Source organism: Physeter macrocephalus, chromosome 17 (genome assembly GCF_002837175.3).
Source record: "Physeter macrocephalus isolate SW-GA chromosome 17, ASM283717v5, whole genome shotgun sequence".
Lineage (NCBI taxonomy): Eukaryota > Metazoa > Chordata > Mammalia > Artiodactyla > Physeteridae > Physeter > Physeter macrocephalus.
The window spans coordinates 27,774,766-27,797,181 of record NC_041230.1 but is presented as its reverse complement, the minus strand read 5'-3'; the positions used below and the strand labels follow the sequence as shown (position 1 = coordinate 27,797,181).

The 22,416-nt window shown below is 42.1% G+C and overlaps 1 protein-coding gene across 6 annotated transcripts in view; it reads left to right on the top strand.

The window, feature by feature from the left end:
- The window catches only part of NUP93 (nucleoporin 93), a 105,457-nt gene that overhangs the window by 63,510 nt on the left and 19,531 nt on the right, over positions 1 to 22,416 (top strand). For 3 of the 6 annotated variants that reach the window (XM_007129600.3, XM_028477576.2, XM_007129599.3), the window contains exons 4-7: positions 2,557 to 2,619; positions 8,503 to 8,631; positions 19,092 to 19,166; positions 21,822 to 21,911. In XM_007129600.3, the coding sequence (XP_007129662.1) occupies positions 2,557 to 2,619; positions 8,503 to 8,631; positions 19,092 to 19,166; positions 21,822 to 21,911 (357 nt within the window). Of the gene's footprint in view, positions 1 to 45; positions 167 to 2,556; positions 2,620 to 2,989; positions 3,086 to 8,502; positions 8,632 to 19,091; positions 19,167 to 21,821; positions 21,912 to 22,416 lie in introns of those variants that run through there. The other 3 variants (XM_055078932.1, XM_055078933.1, XM_055078931.1) reach the window with 3 other exon arrangements.

Sequence of the window (22,416 nt, the reverse complement as noted above, 5' to 3'; positions counted from 1 at the left end):
ACGCGCAGGCTCAGCGGCCATGGCTCACGGGCCCAGCCGCTCCGTGGCATGTGGGATCCTCCCAAACCGGGGCGCGAACCCGGTTCCCCTGCATCGGCAGGCGGACGCGCAACCACTGCGCCACCAGGGAAGCCCCATCTAATTTATTAAGTGAGATTTTTGGAAGGTAGGTTTATAAAGAAGAGAGTAGTCTGCCCCCAAAGCAATGCCTTTTTTTCTTCTTTTTCTTTCTTAACCACTACTTGAAATTTCATTTCTTAGAAATTTTGAAATTGTGTTTCTTACAGAATATTATGTTGCTTTTAAACAAATGTGTCTGATTATTGCTTTGCATTTGTGTTTGAATTGTGTGTATGTATATATGGGTTGTACGCTGACACGGATGCAGTTAAAAGAATGGGATGGGCTGGTCACTGGGATGAGCAGAGAAGTCCCTGCCACCCCAGCCAAAAAGAAAAAAATGAGACCAGGCCTTGTCAGGCAGTGGTTATCACCACCACTCTGACCATCAGCAGCGGCCATGAAAAGGTGCAACAAAGCACAATCTGTGCCCTTTGTTCAGGAACAGCAGTCGAAGATAATAGTTCTATAGCTTTGTTTATAAACTGTGACACTAAAGCCTTTAGCTTTAGCCATTGAAGACCCGCTCAGACAAAGGGAAATCATAATAAAGATTTGTTGACTTGATGTAATCATTTGCTGCGAAGGGTATGAACAAGGTCCATTAAAATCCTTCCCACGATTTCGTGTCTGGCTGCCTTGCAATGGCCAGAAACAGACACGTGGTGAGAAGCTGCCCCCGTCTGATTGGATTACGTGGGGTCCTAGCTTTATGTGCTCTGGTTTATTGAGGCCATTATGTTAGAAGCAAGTGGCCGAAGCTTCCCTCCACCCCCACGCCCCCACCACCGAATATCAGTAGAGGTGTTTGGAGCAGCCTCTGTGTCGTGTCCTCAGAGCTGCCTGAGAGCTGCCTCAGGGACTGCCCTGGAGGAGCCCATGAGGGAACTGTTCCCGAGCTGCTGGCCATTGTCTCTGTCCATTCCAGTGCACTGCCCAGGTTGGGATGTGACAATAGATGTGGAGAATCCTGTGAAGATTAGTAATATTTTACTTAAATATATGTCCCCACTTTTATCCAGCCCCCTACCCCTGTTTTGTTTTGTTTTGTTTTAAGAATCACAGCCTTATATCTGCAACTGTTTGAACAAAATATACTAAAATGTTACAATTGTTGAAATATAAATAAGTGATCAATAAATTAATCTGCAACTGTTTGAACAAAATATACTAAAATGTTACAATTGTTGAAATATAAATAAGTGATCAATAAATCAATTAACCATGACAGTAAGCTTTCAAGAAAACTGTCAGATGTTTTAAAATTTAGCATGTCACTTTAAAAACTTTAGCTTAATTCTACTTTGTATTATATTCCCCCAAAGAGTTCCTAAAACAAAAAGAGCAAAAACATGATTCTGAAAAAACAGATGATTTGAGACATGTATAAATACACCCATAGTGTGCTTGACCGCAGGTACCTTGCATTCCGTAGTGTAAGTGGATCTAATGTATAGGGTGACTCAGAATCTTTCATATTACAACCAAGAGTTTGATCTCTACTTATTAGTTAATGTATCATCTTCCTTGTTCCTACTTGGCCCCTACCTCCCAGGCTGTGGGGAAAAAGCTTCAGAACCCTGTGTGAAGGGCAAGGCATCGGCATGGAAGCCCACTCTGTCTGCATCTGTCCTTTGCCCTCCTCCCCAGGATCTCAGGTTGAGCAATGAGGACAATGAATAGCAACTAGGAAGTCACCCTGGGCATCTTTCTTTAATGTCGCCAACAGATCTAGATCTAATCAATCCTAATGCTCGAGCTACATGTATTGAGCCTTGGGCCAAGCACTTGATTACATTGTCTCATTTAATATTCATTTTACATATGAATAAACTAAGGTTGAGAGAATCTGGGTGACTTGTGTAAAATCGTCACCCATGCAAGTAGTAAATGGGGGAACCATTATGTAAAACTAGGTCTGTTGTGTTATCATGAAGTCGCATTTTGCAGACAGTGAACCCTGTGTGTATTAAACCAGCCTTGTGGGCCAGTTCCTCTTCACCCCACCTGTATTAAATAAGCAGCAGGTGTCATCAGGCCTGAACTAGGGAGTGCACATAGCACAACCCCAGAAGAAAAGCATAAATAAATGATTTTTCAGGTATCCCAGCCATTGACAAACAAGTGAAAAACACCCAAAGGGATGGCTGATGCCTTCCTCAATGTTAGGAAGAAATTGAAGAATTAACTGCAAACAACAGAGAAATATAGACCGAGGAACTGTTACAGGCACTGTGACTGGCTGCATAGCCAAAGCTGTATCTATAATATGGGCCATATTCAAGTTGAGAGAGTTTTGTGAGGGTGAAGGTAGGCAGGGTAGTAGCAGATATCCTTACAGGTGTTTTTCTTCTTTTTCCCACAGTGTGCTTTTGATTATTTGAAGGTTAATTTTGTTAATTTTAACCTAAATTGTGTCATTTCTCTCCTTCCTAGGGCTTCCTAAAGAATGAAAAGGACAATGCCCTGCTGTCTGCCATCGAAGAGTCCCGGAAGAGGGTAAGAAATGAACCCAAATGTATATGTATACTGTTGTGAGGGCAGCAATGTATACTGGGGCGTGGAGGTTCTAGAAGCTGGATTCTGTGTTCCAGGCCCAGCTCTCTTGATAGTTCACCAGAGGGAGTTCTACAGGAACCATTTTTGAGGAAAATACCATGCTCGTAACTCTATGTGTATTTAGTGACTGCATCTGAAACACTGGGCTGGTCAGTTAATTATTAAGTTAATCATAAAATGGAAGGGCCAGACAGTTCTTTGGTTTCATTGTTACAGTATAAATGGTATTTTGGTTTCTACTGAATCAGCAGTTCAGAAAAGCAATTATGATGTTGATAATTTTCCTCAATTTCTTTTCCTTTTATCACAGAATTTGACTTTCTACACCACCTTTTAAATTAACAATTTCTCCAAGCTCTTTGAAACAAACAAACAAAAAACATCTTGATATTCGAGAGGATAGTAAGTAAGTCAGCCAGAACAGCCATTGTATGTGCAGCAATATTTCGCAACAAGCATTCCCTCAAGATAGTCAAAGATCATTTACTTTACTAAAGTGAGTTATCTTCATTTGTTTGACAAGGATTAAAAGATCAAAACCTTTCCAATACATTCCATTATGGAGTAAGATCTTCAGGCCCCCGGGGTCTTTTGGGGAGGGAGGAGGAAGGTTAGTGATCATGTGGAATTGGTTCTAAAAATGCAGCTTTTCCCAGGAAGGAGGCTGGAGGGTTCACATTAGTCTGGAAGCAGTAGCTGTCTCTGCAAGGGAGTAGGGGTGAAGGGAATCTTTGTTTTGCTGTTTACTTATGTAAGCCTTAGATCAAGTGAAATGTATTTGTGTATTACTTATGTGGTTCAAAAAATAAGAAAGTAAAAAAAAAAAAAATGCTGCTTCTCAGTGTGCTTTATTAATATAGTCCATATAAGGTGGAAGTGTCTGAGTAGGGCTGATATGAGTGAGACAGGGCAGCAGGGGGGCTTGCCAGCTCTAATTTATAAGAATATATTTCAGAGACATTATTTAAATGACTGATATGTTTAATTATCAGAGTAAAATTCCCTAAAATTTAATTAATTATATTTTTGGCAATAGTACTTATTCCTAGAAATAGAGAAATTCACTTGATCCAGATTTGAAAATATTTTTTTTAAGGTTTTTTTTGGTTCACACTTGGAGTGAGTTACTCACCAACATTGATTCTCCTGCTGTAAAGGACCGATGAAATTAAATTAGGATTGTCGAATGCCACCGAGCCTTATTAATCCATTTACCCTGCGGAATGTGTTTCTGAAATTGGCAGTCTCAGAGCGTTGTGCCATATTGAGACTAAATGTGCAGCCAGCCAAAACATTTAAGTGACATACCACAGTGCAAAATGTGTGCATATGTGTTTGTGAGGGAGATGTTCCGGTGTTGGGAGCTGGCCCTGGGGGGGGAACCTTTCACCTGTCTGGACACCAGAGGCTGCTGCTGAACAAGAATCATTTTCAAACAAAAAGGTGAGCAGCTTTTTGGCATTATTGGTGGTAATTTCACGTTTGAATAACTTGCCAATATCCTGCTGAAATGCCAAGAAAACAAGCTACAAAACCACAAATGTGTACTATCTTTTCCCATTTGGTGCATCCCAGCAAAAACAGAACAACATTATCAGAACATATGTAGAGTTTCTAAACGCCAGCAACAGCTCAATAATAAGTGGGTGTGAAGTCAAAGCAGGTTGCCCTCTTCCCTTTATGAAAATGGGGTTCGAGTGCTCCCCACCTGTTCTTAATTCAGTTGCCCAGTTCTTTCCCTGCCTTCCTTTCTTAACTATGTTCAAAGAGATACATTTCCCCACATAACTTGAAAGATTCGGATTTAATTTTTTTTTTTTAACATATCTAAGGTCTGCCTGTCTTGACAATGACAATCTTTTTTTTTTTTGGTTGCACTGGGTCTTAGTTGTGGTATGCAAACTCTTAGTTGCAGCATGCCTGTGGGATCTAGTTCCCTGACCAGGGATCGAACCGGGGTCCCCTGAATTGGGAGCACAGAGTCTTAACCACTGTGTCACCAGGGAAGTCCCCGGATTTAATTTATAATAGTTTCTCCACTGCTTTGTCATTTTCTGTGGTTTGTCTTTCCTTATCCCTGCTATTCCTGTCTCTCACCTTGTCTCAGACCCTCACTGTCCTCCTTTTGTCTTAGTTCTTAGCTCTTCTGAGTAGCTCTGTTGATTCTCTCTTATTAGCTCCTCTAGGTGACATTCTTCTTTGCACCTAATCTGGTGGTTCAGATGTGGGTCTAAAGGGAATAGACTGGAAGAGGGCAGATGCGTGGCTGATCATCCCTGATTAGCCCACAAATTGGATGTTCCATTATCTCTAATGTAATTAAGATAAGCTGGGGGTGGCATGGTGAAGGGAAGAGAATTTTAATGTTGGGCCATTTATTTTTATTTGAAGCTCCTTATCACACTAATGATGAATGGAACGACAGTGCTGTTTGTTCAGGTTGTGGAGCTGTTTCTAAATGAGTAGCCTGGCATATTCCTCAGATACATCTGAGGATTTGAGCCCAGAAAGCTGCCAGTTTTCAGAGTATTTCCTGTGTTCTTGAAGCAGGAGTTCTTGGCACACGGGTGGGCAGCTTGATTAACAGGGGATGGTTAATTCCCACTGTTGTCGCCCTGACCCTTACGTGATGCCTGAAGTCTGCCCCTGCCATCCTCATCAACAGTGTCTCTGAGACAGATTGTGTTTTCTTCAGTTACCTTTAGTGCTCTGCCATTCTTTATCAGCCAGAGAACTTACCCTTAAGAAAAATTCTTGTGACACTGTGGTGTCCTGGGTCAGTGGCAGGACTTAGTCAGTGCCCCACTTCCTATTGCAAGTTTGGAAAGCTGTATGGTATGCCAGCCCTCCACCTCCTTATTTCAACCCACCCTGGTCCTCCTGCCCTCTTATTTTCCCTTTCTGGGACAGGTTCAAGGTTAAGGAGGTGGATGCCCACTAAATGGAAGAGTTTTAGAAGAAATGTGATTCAACATGTGCACTATTTCTGGATAGCTTCTAGGGAAGCTACCTCTTCCCCTCCCCTCTACCCCACCTCTCTGTTCCAGCATACTTTTCTCTGTTCAAAATGCGTAGCTTTCGTGTTTAAGGTCACTAATGTAGCAAGAGAAAATGATTTTTCTCCGGGTATTTTTTTCAATCCAGGCTACTTGGAGTGGTCCATTCTGCCTGACCTTCAGTGAGAAGAAAACCAGATGAAAGACTGTTTTTAAAGTTTTTGATAGTCATTTCTTTTTTTGTCTTCACATTACATATTAGAAAAGAGATCCATTGATAGATGGACCAAATCACATTTGCAAGATGTGCCAACCCTCTTCCTAATCATTTTTGTGGGTGTCTGCTCTCTTTTTCACATTTTAATAAATATTGGTCCACACTCAAACATCCCATTTGTAGAAAGAGTATATGATTTTTCTGATAGTTTCCCAGAGCTCATATATATGAATATTATCAGTATAAATTATCTGCATTGCCAAAGTAAAGCAGGCGTTACTAATACTCATTCCCTTGGTGCTGCCTAATTAGATGCCAGTCTGATTGTAAATGAAATGGCTTTTTGAGAAGTGGGCTTACGCTGATGGGAAACCTGGTCTGCCAATTGAAGAATAATAGGCTAAGAATGGTTATGATTCAGTATGTCTCTATAAGTTGCTTTAATCTCCTCCTCAGAGGGGTTTTGGTTCTGCTTTCGTTTTTGGGGGTTTTTCTTTTCTTGTTTTTTGTTTTGTGTGTGTGTGTGTGTGTGTGATTTCTCCCTTCCTCCCTTCTTCCCTTCCTCTTATCTTTCTTTTTTTTTTTTTAACCACTCTCCTAGATTTTTCTTTTTAAGTTTTATTTTATTTATTTATTTTTGGCTGTGTTGGGTCTTCATTGCTGCGTGCAACGAAGGGCTTTCTCTAGTTGTGGTGAGCAGGGCTACTCTTCGTTGCGGTGCACGGGCTTCTCACTGCAGTGGCTTCTCTTGTTGTGGAGCACGGGCTCTAGGCACATGGGCTTCAGTAGTCGTGGCACGCAGGCTCGGTAGTTGTGGCTCGCGGGCTCTAGAGTACAGGCTCAGTAGTTGTGGTGCACAGGCTTAGTTGCTCCTAGGCATGGGAGATCTTCCCGGACCAGCGCTTGAACCCATATCCCCTGCATTGGCAGGCAGATTCCTAACCACTGCGCCACCAGGGAAGCCCCCCTTCCTCTTTTCTTTGTTTTCCTTCTTTCTCTTTTTTCTTTTCCTTCTGAGTGCCTTTGTTTTGGCAACCTGCTGTCTCACCAGCAGATAGATGTGAGGTTTGCCAGACATTTCAGTAGTGACTTTGAGAAGACTGATAGGAAACCTAATTGCAAAAGGCTCTGTTTTTTCTTTTACTGATTTGCTTCCTCATATGAAAATATTACTGTTTCTTAAAAAAATAGACACTGGGAGAATCTTACTTTTTGTCTTATCTTAGAGGCTCGTTAAATCTTAAGATACCATTGACTTTATAATCCGTCATTATTTTATGTACTACAAAGAAAAAGTACTTCAATTTAAGCTTTTGACATGCTATCAATTGTAATATGTAGCCTAATTTCAGACGTTTTAAGAAGATATTTATCTTAATAAGCACATGAAAAGATGTTCAACATCACTACTCATTAGAGAAATGCACATCAAAACCATGAGTTATCACCTCACACCCATTAGCATGGCTACAATCAAAATAACCCAGAAAATAGTGAGTATTGGAGAGGATGTAGAGAAATTGGAACCTTTGTGCACTGTTGATGAGAATGAAAAATGGTACAGCCTCTTTGGAAACATTATGCAGTCGCTCAAAAAATTAAACATAGGATGACCATCTGATCCAGCAATTCCATTTCTGGATATGTATCCCAAAGAATTGAAAGCAGGAATTAGAAGAGATATTTGTACACCCATGTTCACAGCAGCACGATTCACAATTACCAAAAATTGGAAGCAACTCGAGTGTCCATGGATAGATGAATGGATAAACAAAATGTGGTGTGTACATACAGTGGAGTATTATTCAGCCTTAAAAAGGAACGAGGGCTGCCCTGGTGGCACGGTGGTTGAGAGTCCGCCTGCCGATGCAGGGGACACGGGTTTGTGCCCCAGTCCAGGAGGATCCCACATGCCGCAGAACGGCTGGGCCCGTGAGCCATGGCCACTGAGCCTGCGCATCCGGAGCCTGTGCTCCGCAACGGGAGAGACCACAACGGTGAGAGGCCCGCGTACCGCAAAAAAAAAAAAAAAAAAAAAAAAAAGGAACGAGACTGCATATGCTATAACATGGATGAATCTTGAGGACAATTTGCTAAGTGAAATAAGCCAGACATAAGAAGACAAATACTGTATGATTGCACTTCCACGAGGTACCTAGAAGTGGTCAAAATCATAGAGACAGAAGTAGAATGGTGGTTGCTTGTGACTGGGGGAGGGTGGGAATGAAGTTATTGTTTAATGGGTGCAGAATTTCATTTTTGAATGATGAAAAGAGTTCTGGAGATGTATGGTGGTATGTTTGCACAGCTGTGTGAATGAACTTAATACCACTGAACTGTACAGTTAAAAAGGGTTAACATGGTAAGTTTTATTGTTAAGTGCATTTTGCCACAATTAAAAAAAAATTTAATGTGTTAGACTTGATGAAATAAGGCATGTTGCAAACAGTTGTCAGTAAATTCTTTAAGGATAATTTAAAATAGATTGCTTTTGCTCCACTTATGGAAAGATGGCAGATCTGGAGGGCTTTGAATTTCTGTTGTGCTTCAAGAGAAACCGTGTTCTTTGTCTTCTCACTTGGGTCATCTCTCTCTGCTCCTCTCCAACAGACCTTTGGCATGGCTGAGGAGTACCATCGAGAGTCAATGCTGGTTGAGTGGGAGCAAGTGAAACAGCGGATCCTCCACACCCTGCTGGCATCGGGAGAAGATGCCCTTGACTTTACTCAAGAAAGCGAGGTAGGTTGAGTCCAGAAGGTAAACCACGATGAAAACTGTGAGGTCAGAGAATGCTTGTCTGCTTGACTACTGACAGTCCTGGCACGGTTGATCACTGTGTCCCCCTTGAAGCCCTCTCTTCATTGCCTTCCAGGTGCCCTCGTTTGCCTGGATTTCCTCCAACATGTCTGGCTGCTTCTGCTCAGCCTCTTTTGCTGAATTTTCCTCAAATTCCTTGACCCCTAGTTGTTTGTGTGTCCCAGGGCTCAGTCCTTGACCTGTTCTTGTTTCTTCCTCAGTCATGCCCCGTTGATCTCATCTGGGCTTGTGGTATTAAATACCATCTATGTACTTGAAGACTTAAATTTACATCACAGCCCCAAACACCCCCAGACTCATTTTTCTAGTGGTCTTCTTGGCTGTACTCAGAGGTCTCAGAGCCATCAAGCTAAACATGTTTAGAATTGAGTCATGGTAGCAACTGCCCTCAACTCCCTCCTGGCATCAACCTTCTTTTCTCACAGAGTTTATCATCTTTATAAAGGGCAGTTGCAGTTTTTCACTTGCTCAGATCAAACACCTCAGATTCATTTTTGTCCTCCCTTTCTCTCACCTAGACTCTCTTACATGTTGGCAAATCCACTTAACCCTACTCTCAAAATATACCCAGAATCCAACCACTTCTTACCACCTCTGCTGTTACCACTCTGGTCCAAGTCACCATCATCTCTTGTTCACATTATTGGACTAACCTCCTAAGTGGTTATTTCCATTATCGCTATGTAACCAATCACTCCAAACCATAGTGGCTGAAAACAATCATTTAGCTTAGCTGCGTTTACCAGAAAGAGTTCAGGGTCTCTTGAGGCTGCGGTCAAGATGTTGGCTGAGGCAACACTCATTGCAGGGCTAAACTCGGGGAGGATCCACTCCCAGGCTCACTCACGTGCCTCTTGGCAAGCCTCAGGTCCTCTCTGGCTCTTGGCTAGGGACATCAGTTCCTTGTCATGTGGGTCTCTCTTGTGTTGCTCACAGCATGGTAGTTTGCTTCCCCTGGAGCAAGAGTGAGGGATCCAAGGAAGAGCTAAAGGGCCCCCAAGCCAGAAACTACGGTCTTTCCATGACTTAATCTTGAAAGTAATATCCTGTTGCTTTACTTTGATCAAGGTAAGTCACTAAATTCAGCCTATGCTCAAGGAGAGAGGATTAAACGAGGGCTCGGATCCCAGGAAGTGGGGATTATTGGGAGCCAGCCATCTTAGAGGTTGTCGACCACACTGGTCTCTCTGCTTTTGCCCTGGTACAGTCTTTTCAACACAACAGCCAGAGTGACGCTATTAAGACACAGGCTAGATCGTGTCACTCCTCTGTTCGGGATCCTCCGGTGACACCCATCTTGTTTGGAGTGAAAGCCAGAGTCTTACCATGACCTCTAAGTCCCTACCTGACCTGGTCTTGTTGCCTCTCCCAGCTCAAGTTGTTCTGCTCTCCCTGTTGCTCTTGCTGCTCCAGCCAGACAGGCTCGTCACAGGTTCCTTGAATGAACCAGGTAGGCTTGCTCCTGCCTCAGGTCCTCTGGGCTTCCTGTTGCTTGTGCCTAGAAGGCTCTTCCCCCAAATAACTGCATGGCTGTCTCCCTCACTTTCTTCAAATATTACCCAGTGCCGTCTCAGTGAGGCCTTCCAGGGCCTTGATATCTGAAATCCAAGCCAACCTTTCCCCATTCAGGACTTTCTATATCCCCTTTTCTTGCTATATTTTTCTTTTTAGCACTTCCTCACTTTAAACCATTGTATATGTTTTATGTCTTTATATTGCTTACTGTCTGTTTCTCACAATAGAATGTAAGCTCCATGAAGGTAAGGATTTTTGTTTGTTGTGTTTACTCATATCTCCAGTGCCTAGAAGAGTCCCTGGAGCCTATCAGATGCTCTAGAAATATTTGTTGAATAAATCATTTGGCCTTAGCTAACTTTGTGCTAACCAGAGTATTAGGGATATGTTGAAACAGTGTGCTTTTAGAGCGGGTATGTTTAATATGGTTTATTTTAATTGGCAGTGTTCATTGATTGGTGGTGGTGCTAAGTTGAGGGGTTTCTCCTCTTTAAAATCTAATTTTTTTAAAGGCAATGTATTCATATGACTCAAGAACTAAAGTACCCTGTCCCCAGAAGCTCATTCCCTCCCCACTTTGCCTCTCCCTGGAAGTAATCACTCTTATTATTTTCTTGTGTAATATTTCCAGAGTCTCTTTATATGAATACAAGGCAATATATTATCTTCCCTCCTTCTTACACAAAAGTTATTTTACTATATGCTCTGTTCTATATCACGCTTTTTTCACTTATTTATCCTGGAGATCTTTCCTGAGGGGGGACTTGAGGCTGCATCTTGGGATCAGCAGGAAAGAGTGTCTTGCTTGATTAGTGATGTCTGTCCTTGTGCCAGTGGGAGCTGTGACTTAACCACACATTTACCACGCTGGTGTTGGGGAGAGAACAGCCCTGGGGTTCAGATCCTAGCTTCACCACTGACTAGTTCTGAGACCTCATCCAAGTTATTTAACCCTGCAGACATTTAATGTCTTCATTGGTGAAATGGGATTATTGGGAAGATTAGTGATAACATAAAGCACCTGGCCCATAATGGGCATCCCTTACTGTTGTTTTAAAGTAAGTAGTTTCAGATAATTTGGAGGTGCAGGTTAAAAATTATAATGTCACAAAAATTATAGCATTAGACATTTCAAGTCATATTGCCAGTGCTTCCTGATAAATCGTTTCCCCAGAAGTTGTTTCTTAACTAGCTAGCATTCTTTTCTCATGGGAGATAGGACAACTAAGGCTTAGAGAGATGTGTAATGTGCTGGTGAGATCCAGGACTGTTGGCTTCTAGACCATCATTCTGTTGAAGTCTGGGTCAAAGGTGGGCAGCTTGGCAGTGTGTCATGCCTGCAGGGTAACTTGACACACCCTGTATCTACAAATTTGCTCCTGATTTAAAACCCAGTTTTTCAATTAAATTAGCCCCCAAAATAAATAGATGCTAAAGTCATTTATCTTAGGAAATTACTCATTAATGACCCTGTTCCACATTTCTTAGACTCAAAGATTTCAAAGAAGAGTAGAGTCTTTGGGAAAAAAGAGCTAATGTATAAAATCCTTGGCCAGCCTAATGTTTCTTTCTCAATTTCTCGTGAGTCTGGGCAAATAAGTAGAACAGCTCATGGTTTTATAAACTTCATTTTTAAAAATTGTGTTAATAGGTTGTAGTCTGTATTGGGATTTGGAAGTAATTATAAGCTGCTAATGAGATATTCTTTCTTGATTGCTCTTGTCTTAAAAATAGCCTAATCTATTTAGTAGACTCTGCTTCCTTGACCTCAAGTCCTCCCTCTTGGAAGGGAGTTATTGATACTTTTGCTGTTCTCTGTTGTGACACCTAGCAGAGTGGATAGCTTTGCTGAAAAAGCTGGCAAATGATGCAGATGGTTCTTCAGATAATCCAGGGAATTGCCATTTCTGGAACCTTGTAGGTTTTGTTGTTTGTTGCTGTTTTGAACTTTTTTCCTGAAGTATAACATATATACAGAAAACTGTGCACTTTTTAAGTATACAGCTCAATGAATTACCAAAAGGGAACACACCCAGATGAAGAAACAACACTGTCCGCACCCCAGCATCCCCCGTTCTGTGCCTTTTCATTCACCACCCCTCACCACCACCACCAAGAGAAACACTGTCCCAGCTTCTGATGTCATAGATTAATTTTGCCTGTTTTTAAACTCTGTGTAAATGGAGTCATATGGTATGTACTCTTGTTTCTGGCTTTTGCTTAACATTCTGTATATTGTTACATGTAGTTGAAGGCTATTCATTCTCATGGCCGAATAGTATGACTGCAGTCTGTTTATCCATTCTGATGTTGATGGACATTTGGATAGTTACCAGTTCTTAGCTTTTATAAAGAGTGCTATTGAGAGCATTCTTATACCTGTCTTTTGGTGAACATACGTTTGCACATCCATTGGGCACATCTAAGCGGGCAGTTGCTGGGGCAGAGGGCACACATATGTTCAACACTGTTCCAAAACGGTGTCTTAATGTACCCTCCCACCAGCACTATGGGAATTCTCTTTGTTCCATATCTTTGCCACACTTGGTATTTTTTGTCTTTTTCAATTCAACCATTCTGGTAGATATGTGGAAGAACCATGTGTTTTTATGGGTTTTTTCCATGTAATTTTCTTCAAAATGATGGAAAGGTGGTATTATCTCCACTTGGTCAGGACCCTTCTCTACCCTGTTTGTAAGAAACCGCAGAGTGTGAAGGCCTGAGACAGGCTTTGGAATTCAGCAGGCCTAAGTTCCCGGGCCTCTCCCGGGAACCTCCCTGTTCTCATCCTCATTGTAAAAGGCCTCTCTTGAAGAACCATTGGAAGGAACGTAGAACATGTGTAAGGTGCCTGGCCCAGAGCTGGTATAGAGTGCACGCTCAGCACATCGCAACACTGTTTATGGTGGTGGCTGGTATTTGGTAAGCTACACGCTATTAAGTTTATTTTTATCATTTTAATATGGATCTATCCCTTTTTAAGTGTCCCTTGACCTGTAAAGTCACTAGGAATGAAAAAAAATCTCAGGATATAAGTAGAAGAAATAATTAAAGTGTGACTTGCCATCTAAACCATTCTTTCCTGGGCACTTTATTGTCAAGAATAAGGTTGTTGGAATCCAGAGAGCCATTAGCTAGGAAAGAGGTTTCCAGTCATTTTGAGCTGAACTTATATTTGAAGGAAAATGTCCAAATTTGGTTAATTTAATATAAAGAGAGGCTTGAGGCTTTTATTTTTAAGCAAAAATGAACTAGGAGATGGTGGTTCCTGAAACATTTTTCCCCCAAGCCTTTCAATAACAGAAGAGCAACAACACATTAGTAATATCTATTCCTGGCAAGTTTTAATAAGGGAAATGATGCTTCAGTAGCATAAATTCAATTTGGGAAGTTAATTTCCTTAGGATATCATTGAAGAAAAAGGTATAATTTTTAAAGAAAGGTAGGAATCGAAAGATTGTTAATAACTTTCCAGGTTGTAGTCTGAATAAAAATGATGTGCTTTCCTTGAAAACACTAGGTTTAGTGAAATAAGCCAGACATAGACAGAAAAATATTGTAGATTCCACTTACACGAGGTACCTAGAATAGGCGGAAAAAAAAAAAAATGATGTGCTTTGAAGCAAGAAAGAGACTCCTGGCTAAGAACTCCCATGCCCTAGTCCTTGCGTCTGGCCTGTGGGGAAGAACACCCCCCAGTCTGCGCTCCTTGCATGACACTACAGGCTTTGAGCATCGTTGAGAATCCTTGATATATCTTAGGCAACATTTAAAAGTAAATTTTTATCTAGCCTCAGTGTGTCGTGGCTGTATTGATATTAGACATAGTCAGTGGACGGTGCTTTAATGTACTGTCTGGAAAATGGCTCAGCCTAGCAAGCAATAGACTCAGTAGAGAAGCTAAGTTGTAGCTTAATCATTACAGATAATGATGTGATGTGTGAACAGTGTGTGTTGAATGAGTCTCTAATTTTGATCACTGACTTAATACCATATTTCACCAATTCCCAGTTACACATCTTTTCTATATTTTAACATCTCTGAAATCAAGATACACCTTTAATTCAGTGGTGTGTCATAGTTTGTCAGCATTTTCTTTCCTAATGGTACGTAAATAACATGATGCCTTACAGTTGATGGTGTATTCGATTTGATGGAATACAGTAAAAATATAGACTGACAGTATGAGTTTGAAAACCCCAGACTAGATGATTCCAAGCTGTATTTTATGGCTCCCTGGTAGTTTCCTAATTTGTTTCACGTATTGGAATTTGAGTAGGATTTCAAGTATAGAAAGTGCTCAGCTGCTCTTTCAAAAAGAAGTTTAAAGAACCCAACTCAATGGGCCCTTCATTTTGACATCAGGATATATCACATGAACACCTTCTTCTTGCACAGCGTTCTAATGGTAGAGATAGAGATAGAGATTGTGAAAATTCAGCTGCTCTCCTCTACCCCCCACCCAAACATAACCTCTGACATTCTATCCTTCCAATTCCCTCTCAGGTATTTATGTGCACATTTATACATATATGTCCATCTGATCAGTTTATTATCAATTTACTCCATAAATGGCACCATTTTATATAATAAATGCTATTACTTAGCATTATGTTTTGATTTTTTTTTAACTTATTTTGGAGCTTTTTCTAGGTTAGTTCATGTAGGTGTCTGTCATTTTTTAGTGGCGTAATAGATTTCATTGTATAAATGACGCAAGTATTCTTCCCGTTTTATGCATGGAGAATGATGCTCCAGAAAAGTTAGATGTCATTACCCAAGGTCACACAGTTGGGTTGCGTTTAGAACCTGGGTCTTCTGGTGCCCAGTCGGTGTTTTTTCTGGTAGTACTGGGCTTCTATGTACAGATACTGTAGCCAACTATTGTATTTTAATTACTTTGGTTCTGTTTTGCTTACATAAAGCCAAAACATTCCACTTGGAAATTAAAAACTCTCTTCCTTCTGTAGTATCATCACATTTTCTTTTTACTCTGTACTTGTTTTGCTAGAAGTGAGTGCTACATTCCTTTTCCCCTACCTACAATGTGCTCTCCTTGGTAAAAGAGATTTATTCATCCCTGGATATGTTATGTACAAAAGTAGTTGCTTAATAAAAGCTTACAGTTCCCTCCTGCCACTCTCCAACCACATCCTGCCTGTTCAGGAATGCTCTCTTAGAAAATGGCTGTATGGGGAACACCAGGTACACTGAGAAGACCCTTCTCATGTCTGTGCTCTCCCAGAGACTGCTGTTTCTCCACATTATCTCGACTCCTGGGTGAGCCCCTTGTTGTTCTCTCTGGCCCTGCCCACCCATCTTCCCTGCCTTTCTGGTCTCTGATTCTGTGCTCCTGTTATCCCCACTGTGCTCCGATCAGGCCCCAGTACAGAGAAAACCTGAAGAGTTTGGAACGTTATTCCCACACAGCATACTGGTGTCTCCTTTCCCAGCCCTCTAGCAGCTCCTGGCTTTGAAATTCCATTGAATGTTTGCTGGTTCCTCTGCTCAGGAATGTGCATGTACACATCCTGTTGATGGATAACTGACTTTGTGTGTGGTGAAATAGAGGCTTGGCCAAGGGCAAATGAAGGGAAGGTACGTTTGAAAACAAGGGCATTAGGCAAAATTAATTTAAATGGAAATTTGGAGGCCAAAAAACCAACTACTTTTTAAAATTAGGTTTTTAGTAGTACTGGAAAATATTTCTCAAGGCTGTTTATGTATATGTAGCTGAAACAACTGTGTCCTTGCAGAAGCGTTTAGTGCCATTCCCCCTCTCCTCCCCGTTTATCCCCCCCAGTTAGGTTACTGGAATTAACAGGCTTAGTGCTCTGTTCTTTGAAAAGACTTGGGGATCATCAACTTTCAGAGAGTTCTGTTCCAGAAAGATGGCCACATTATAGAACAATCCTCAAATGCAGTGTTACTGGGAACACTCAGAATTAGTCCAGAAATAGAAAATGAGCTGGTGGGAGATTCTTTTCCTACAAGGAATGTGTTTTCATTGTAGAGGAGTGAGATGAGAATTTCCAGCCAGCACAAAGAAAATATCTTAGGTTATGTTTCTGTAGTGTCCATATCTATCCACTGTTCAACATCTGATTTAGTCCCGTGTTCATTATGGTTTATTTTTTATTTAAAAAGTGGTAACAGCTAGCGTTTACTGGTCAAATGTTGGACAGTGAGCTCTTTCTACTTATTCCTACTTACTCCTTGTGAAGTAAGTACCGTTTTCTTCCCATTTAATTTAAGATTATTTCACAAATCTATGAGGTAGATACCATTACTGCCCCTGAGTTACAGCTAAAGAAACCCAGGCTCAAAAGAAGCAATATACTCAATCAAGATCACGTAGCTAGTGAGTAGTGGAGCCAGGATTTCAAACTGCTACTCTCTCTTGTTCTTTGATGGCCATCCTTGGACAGTTGCCCCGGGCTGCCTTGGCTGGCAGTGTGGCCCCAGGCTGTGGGCACAAACCACGGCTCCACTACTTCCTATTGGAGTGACCTCTGGCAAGGTGCTTTCTGTGCACTTTGGTGTCTTCATCTGTAAAATTGTTATAATAAAAATATGTCTCTCATAGGGTTGTGGAGTTAATACATAGAAATTAAGAGTGCTTGGCATATAGTAGTTGCTCAGTAAGTGTGGCTGTTGTTACTATAACCTGATGGTTTTCAGTCATTTCAGATAGGAATGCTTTCAGCTGTGAGTAACAGAAAACTTGAATTTCTGTAGGTTGAATAGCGATTTATTTTTCTCACCTAAACAAGTCTGCAGGTGTGGGCCTTAATTCAGTAGCTCTGCAGTGCCATCAGAGGCACCTCCTTGTCTCTGTATGCCACCATGTTTAGCACGGCCACTTACTTCGGGCTCACAAGCTGATTGCTGCAGCTCTAGACAGCCTGTTTGCATTCAGGGGAGAAAGCTGAAAGGCCATGCCAGGCTCTTTTTTTCTCCCTTTATCAGGAAAAGCAGAAGCTTCACTAAGCCAGAATGTACTACCAGGCTTGTGCTTTCATCCGGTTGGCTAGAACCAGGGTTCATGGCCACTCCTAGCTGCAGTAGAGGCTGGGAAAGGGTAGTGTGTAGGGGTCAGCTCATGAGGACGTATTGTTAGAGTTTCAGGAAATTTGCCGTCTAGATGATACTACTTGGAATAGCTTGATTTCTGCCATGGTGGGAATATTTACTCCAGAAACCAGCAAACGCTACAAATCAAGTCCCCTTTCCCAAGCCAGCTGTTAAACATTTACCAGCACACCATTGGATATATTTAACTCCATATGCCAGAGTGGGAAGTGGCAGCAAGTAGAAGTGAGAGGTAGAGATGTGAAATGGTCATTGGGTCAGCCAAGCAGCAGCATCTTCCAAGCTTACCATTTGATGGAGAGAGTTAGATGCCAACATATGGAAAAGTTTATTAGTCCGTTTTTTAGAAAGACTAAAGTTAACCTTTAGCTAAGCTTATTCCCTACTATAAACAAGTATGGATCAAAATTAGGTGTATTCTACTAGGTATATTAGTTATATTCTTAAATTTCCAATACATTGGTTTTTACTGTACTGTAGTGAGATCAAATTCGATATTTTGAAGAGTAAACTGTTTAAAGCTCTTTTAATACCAATGATTGCAGAAAATCAGAGCTGGGGAGGACCTCTCGAGATTGTCTAGGACAACCCCTTCATCAACCAAAGGGAACCTGAGGCTCCAAGGATATGTGCTTTGCCCAGACGCCAAAGCAAGGGAGTGGAGCAGTCCTCCTGGAACCCAGGTGTCCTGGCAGTCCAGTGTTCATTCCAGAACCTGAGGGTTTACAACCCACCTTTCTGCTTCCTGCTTCTTCCTATTCTCTGTCCTGCCCCAGTGCGTGCTTATGCTGGTATCCCTTTTACCAGCTTTGGTGGTGCTAGGAAGTTTTGCTGCTATCTGCCATGTGTCTCCCAGGAAACCTACTTTAAACTGCTTTGTTTTAGATTTTAGAGAATAGAGCATTGATTTTTTTTTTTTAATGAAAGAAGCTTGAAGAATTTGATCTTTGCTACAGTACAGTACAAACTAATATTGGAAATTTAAGAATATGCCTAATATACCTAATTGGAACATAACTGATTTTGATCCATATTTTTTTACAGTAGGGAATAAACTTAGCTAAAAATTAACTTTAGTCTTTCTTAAAAAAGACTAGTAATTTTTTCCATATGTTGGTGTCTAACTCTCCCCATCAGATGGTAAGCTCTTTGGGAACAGCCTCTTTGGGCTGTCTTGTCATCCCTGTGGGGATGGATGTGTACACACTGTGCATGTGGCAGGCAGGCACTTGGCAGATGTTTGCTGAATGAATGAATGCCCAACTTAGACTGGTTTCATATCTTCATATGCATAAAGTTCATCAGTAGCTGTTGTCTTAGTGTGGACTCTAGATAGGAAATGTCTGAATCCTGGTATTGTGACCCTGTAAACTCCATTTCCTCAGCTGTCTGATATGAGTGATGGAAACAGGAGACCCACATACACCACAGCCTCACTGGTATAAAGACATGGAGGGGGAAGATGAGGTGGACTGGGGGATTGAAACCGAATGTTACAAAGAGGTGCCTTTCCAGAAACAGTTACTGAGATATCCTTACAGCTTCTCCAGCCTCCTGTTATTTTTGAGTTGAGTCCCATGCCTGCTCCCTTCTCATGTGATCATGGTAAGAGAGTTGCCTTCTATTGAAGCCCCTAAAATCATCGTTTTGAGGAAGCCTGACTAGGAAACAGAAACAGCTTTGTTAAAGACAAACCTATGTTTGTAGTTTTTTTTTTTTTCTTTACATGACTGAATGCTGTTCTGAACCAATTCTAAATGTGTATTTATCTACAGCCAAGTTACATCAGTGATGCGGGACCCCCTGGTCGAAGCTCTCTGGACAGCATCGAGATGGCCTATGCCCGGCAGGTGAGTGTGTTCTCAAGGAAGATCGAATCCAGGAAAATCCTCTGTGAGCCCACTGGGAAGTAAAAGAGAACGCAGACTTCATGTGAAAGTCCAACCCTGAAAACAAGTTGGGTTTTCGTTCAGAGGACGTGTTAATATTTTACCATCTAGGTTCCTGGAGAAGTCTATCAAATTGGGTAATAGAATGACTCAGGTTTGATTTAGGGAAATTGAAATCTGCCTCACACACTGACCAAGGCATCTCATTTTGCATTTGGCAACAGCCCATGTACAGTAAAGCTTTGAGTAACTGCACTGCTGTGTAAATGGAGTTCTGTATTAACTGATCACCTGGTCGGCAAATGGTGTTATCAGAAATGCTTTTTCACCCCGTTGTAGAGAGAAATTTTCTAAATGCTTTTCTGCCTTGGTAAGCATAGTGTACTCACCATTACCTGATATTACTATCCTGGAGAAGCTTATGATATTTGGGGGGTTGTGGTTCTTGTGGTATATCATGACCATGCGATAGTTTGAGTATGGATTGAGACACTTTGTGGTAAAACTCAGGGACTCTGCTGACTGAAACTGCCCTTAGGACAGTACATACCTGGAATTGACTTTTTGAATAAAGCAGTGCTGGCCACGTGTGCATTTTATTCTAATTTGCTGCTTTGCTGCACAAAGTATCAAGAAGGGAAAACAGTCTGGTTTCTTGAATTGAGGGTGGTGGGCTTCCATCCCCTTTAAATTGTCCTGCACCAGCAGTGACCAAGGAACATCTGTTCTGTCGTGACCAACTCCCGCTATTCTTTTTTTTAAAAAAATAAATTTATTTATTCATTTGTTTTTTATTTTTCTATTTTGGCTGTGTTGGGTCTTCATTGCTGCGCATGGCTTTCTCTAGTTGAGGCAAGCAGGGGCGACTCTTCTCGCGGTGCGCGGGCTTCTCATTGCGGTGGCTTCTCTTGTTGCAGAGCACAGGCTCTAGAGTGCAGGCTCAGTAGTTGTGGCACACGGGCTTAGTTGCTCCACGGCATGTGGGATCTTCCCGGGCCAGGAATCAAACCCGTGTCCCCTGCATTGGCAGGCGGATTCTTAACCACTGCGCCACCAGGGAAGCCCTCCCGCGATCGGTGCCACTGTGGCCCTCAGCATCACCCAATTCCTTTCTTCTGTCCAACCTGGGCTGGGGTGGGGTGGGGTAGGTGGAGACAAAAACACATGGTGGCTATAGAGCTGAACAGGGGGAGGGGAGAAACTGCTAGACCCTGTGCCTTTGACAGAGGGGTGCCTTAACTGAATTATTTGGTGAGCTGATGGTATTATCGGAGATCCTTCTTGTACCCCTTGTTGAGAAGAATGTTCTAAATGCTCTTTTTAAGCCTCTCTTCTTCAGCATACCACTGCCAGTTCTAACTCTAGGTATCTGAAACCAGCCACATCAGCTTCCCTCACATAATTCCCCGTCCTTCCAACTCCCTCATGTTTTACTACTGGGCCTTCATTTATTTTTTCTCCAGTTTTTAGATCTCTCTCTTTCTCCCACACTACATCTACATTTTTTAAAATTTCACTTTCATTATGTGACTGACTTCCATTGCCACAGGCACCATCAGAATTCAGGCCTAATGAAATTACAAGCTTTTGAGGAGAGAAACCATGTATCTTCCATGTCTGTGAAGACTAAAACTTCATACAACTAAGGTTTACTAGCACTCAGGACGCTGGAATGTCATGTATCTGTTTACATGGCTATCCCCTCCAGTGGAGAGCGAATCTTTATATCCCATGTTGAACACAGTACCCCACGGAGGGCTCCTCATAAATGCTCATTGAGTGAACAAACACCACGTTCTGGTTTAAAAACCGTTTCATTTAATCTTTATAACACTCCTGGAGGCTGCGTGATACTCTCCCCCATTTAGAGTAGAGGGAGGTAAGGTTCCACAGGGTCCTGACTTGTCTAACATCACGACCTTGTTCAGTCCTTGGTAGAGCAAGGACTTCAGATGCAAAGAGTAGAACTTACTAGTTTTTACCATCATTATGTTGGTTTTTTAAAAATAAAATCCAAAGTAATATTGACTTTTCCATTCACTGAACGTCACATAGTTCCTTTTTCTTGAGAAAATTTTACTAAGGAGCTGGGATTCTTTCCCGGAGAAATGAGTACTGCAGATGGGCAGCAACTGCTCTTCTAAAACACGTGGAGGGCTGCGACCTGACAGTCCTTACTAAGTCCACAAACCCTGGGCCTGGGGCCATTCAGTCCTTTTGCCAGAAAGATTACCAAATGTTTCCCCGGGTTCCTAGGAAGCAGCAGCAGGAGACCTTCCACTTTGGTCCTTGCTCTCTGGGACTGATGGTCTGCTGGGCAGAGCAACGCAGAACTGACCATGGGACTCCCCCCAACCCCCGGGACCAACTCCTCAGATGTGAGGAAGCCTGGGCTAGCGGCTAGCTTTGGTGGGTGTCGATGCTGCTGTCTGAAGCTCAGGCACAGAACTGGGAAGCTGGCCGGAGGCCTTGCCCTCCAGGCAGTGTGGATAGCTCAGCCACTCTGAGGAAGGAAAACTTCTGACCATTGGGCAGAAGCTGGTTTCAGAACTGCTTCAAGGGGTTCTAAAAAGAAAAGGTGAAAATAGAATTTGTGCTATTTGCTTTTCCTTTCAGATTTATATCTATAACGAGAAGATTGTCAACGGACACCTGCAGCCTAACCTTGTGGACCTCTGTGCTTCCGTCACAGAGCTGGATGATAAGGTAGTGCCCAGAGCTGACCCGAGGAGACATGTGGGGTCTGGTGTTCCAATGGGATTAGCAGCTTGCTGACTTGGCAGAAATGTGCTGAAGAGAAACTCTATGCCATGGAAGAAGATGTTAACTGTTCTTCAGAGTTTTATTTTAAATAATTTTGGGGTGGTTTTCTGATGATGATCCTATATATATAAATATATGTATCTTTATGCATCTCCAAAAGGCCCAGCGAAGCTGTGTTTGCTTTGAAGTCCTGTCAGGCTCCAGCTCCTCCCTGCCAGTTTCCCTCCTTAGACAGACTAACAGACTCTCTCACGAGATGTCAATTGTAAAGGTGATGCGGTTTTCACACCAGTGAGCCCCTTGAACTTGATTCAGGTGGGGTCTTTAAAAGCCACTGGTTCTGTTCCTCTCTGACTCCCCATCTTTATTCCTGCCCCTCAGTTCTTATCCTTGGCCAATTTTCTCCCGCTGGGGGAAAAAAATTAAAAAGGGGATGGATAGATTGGTA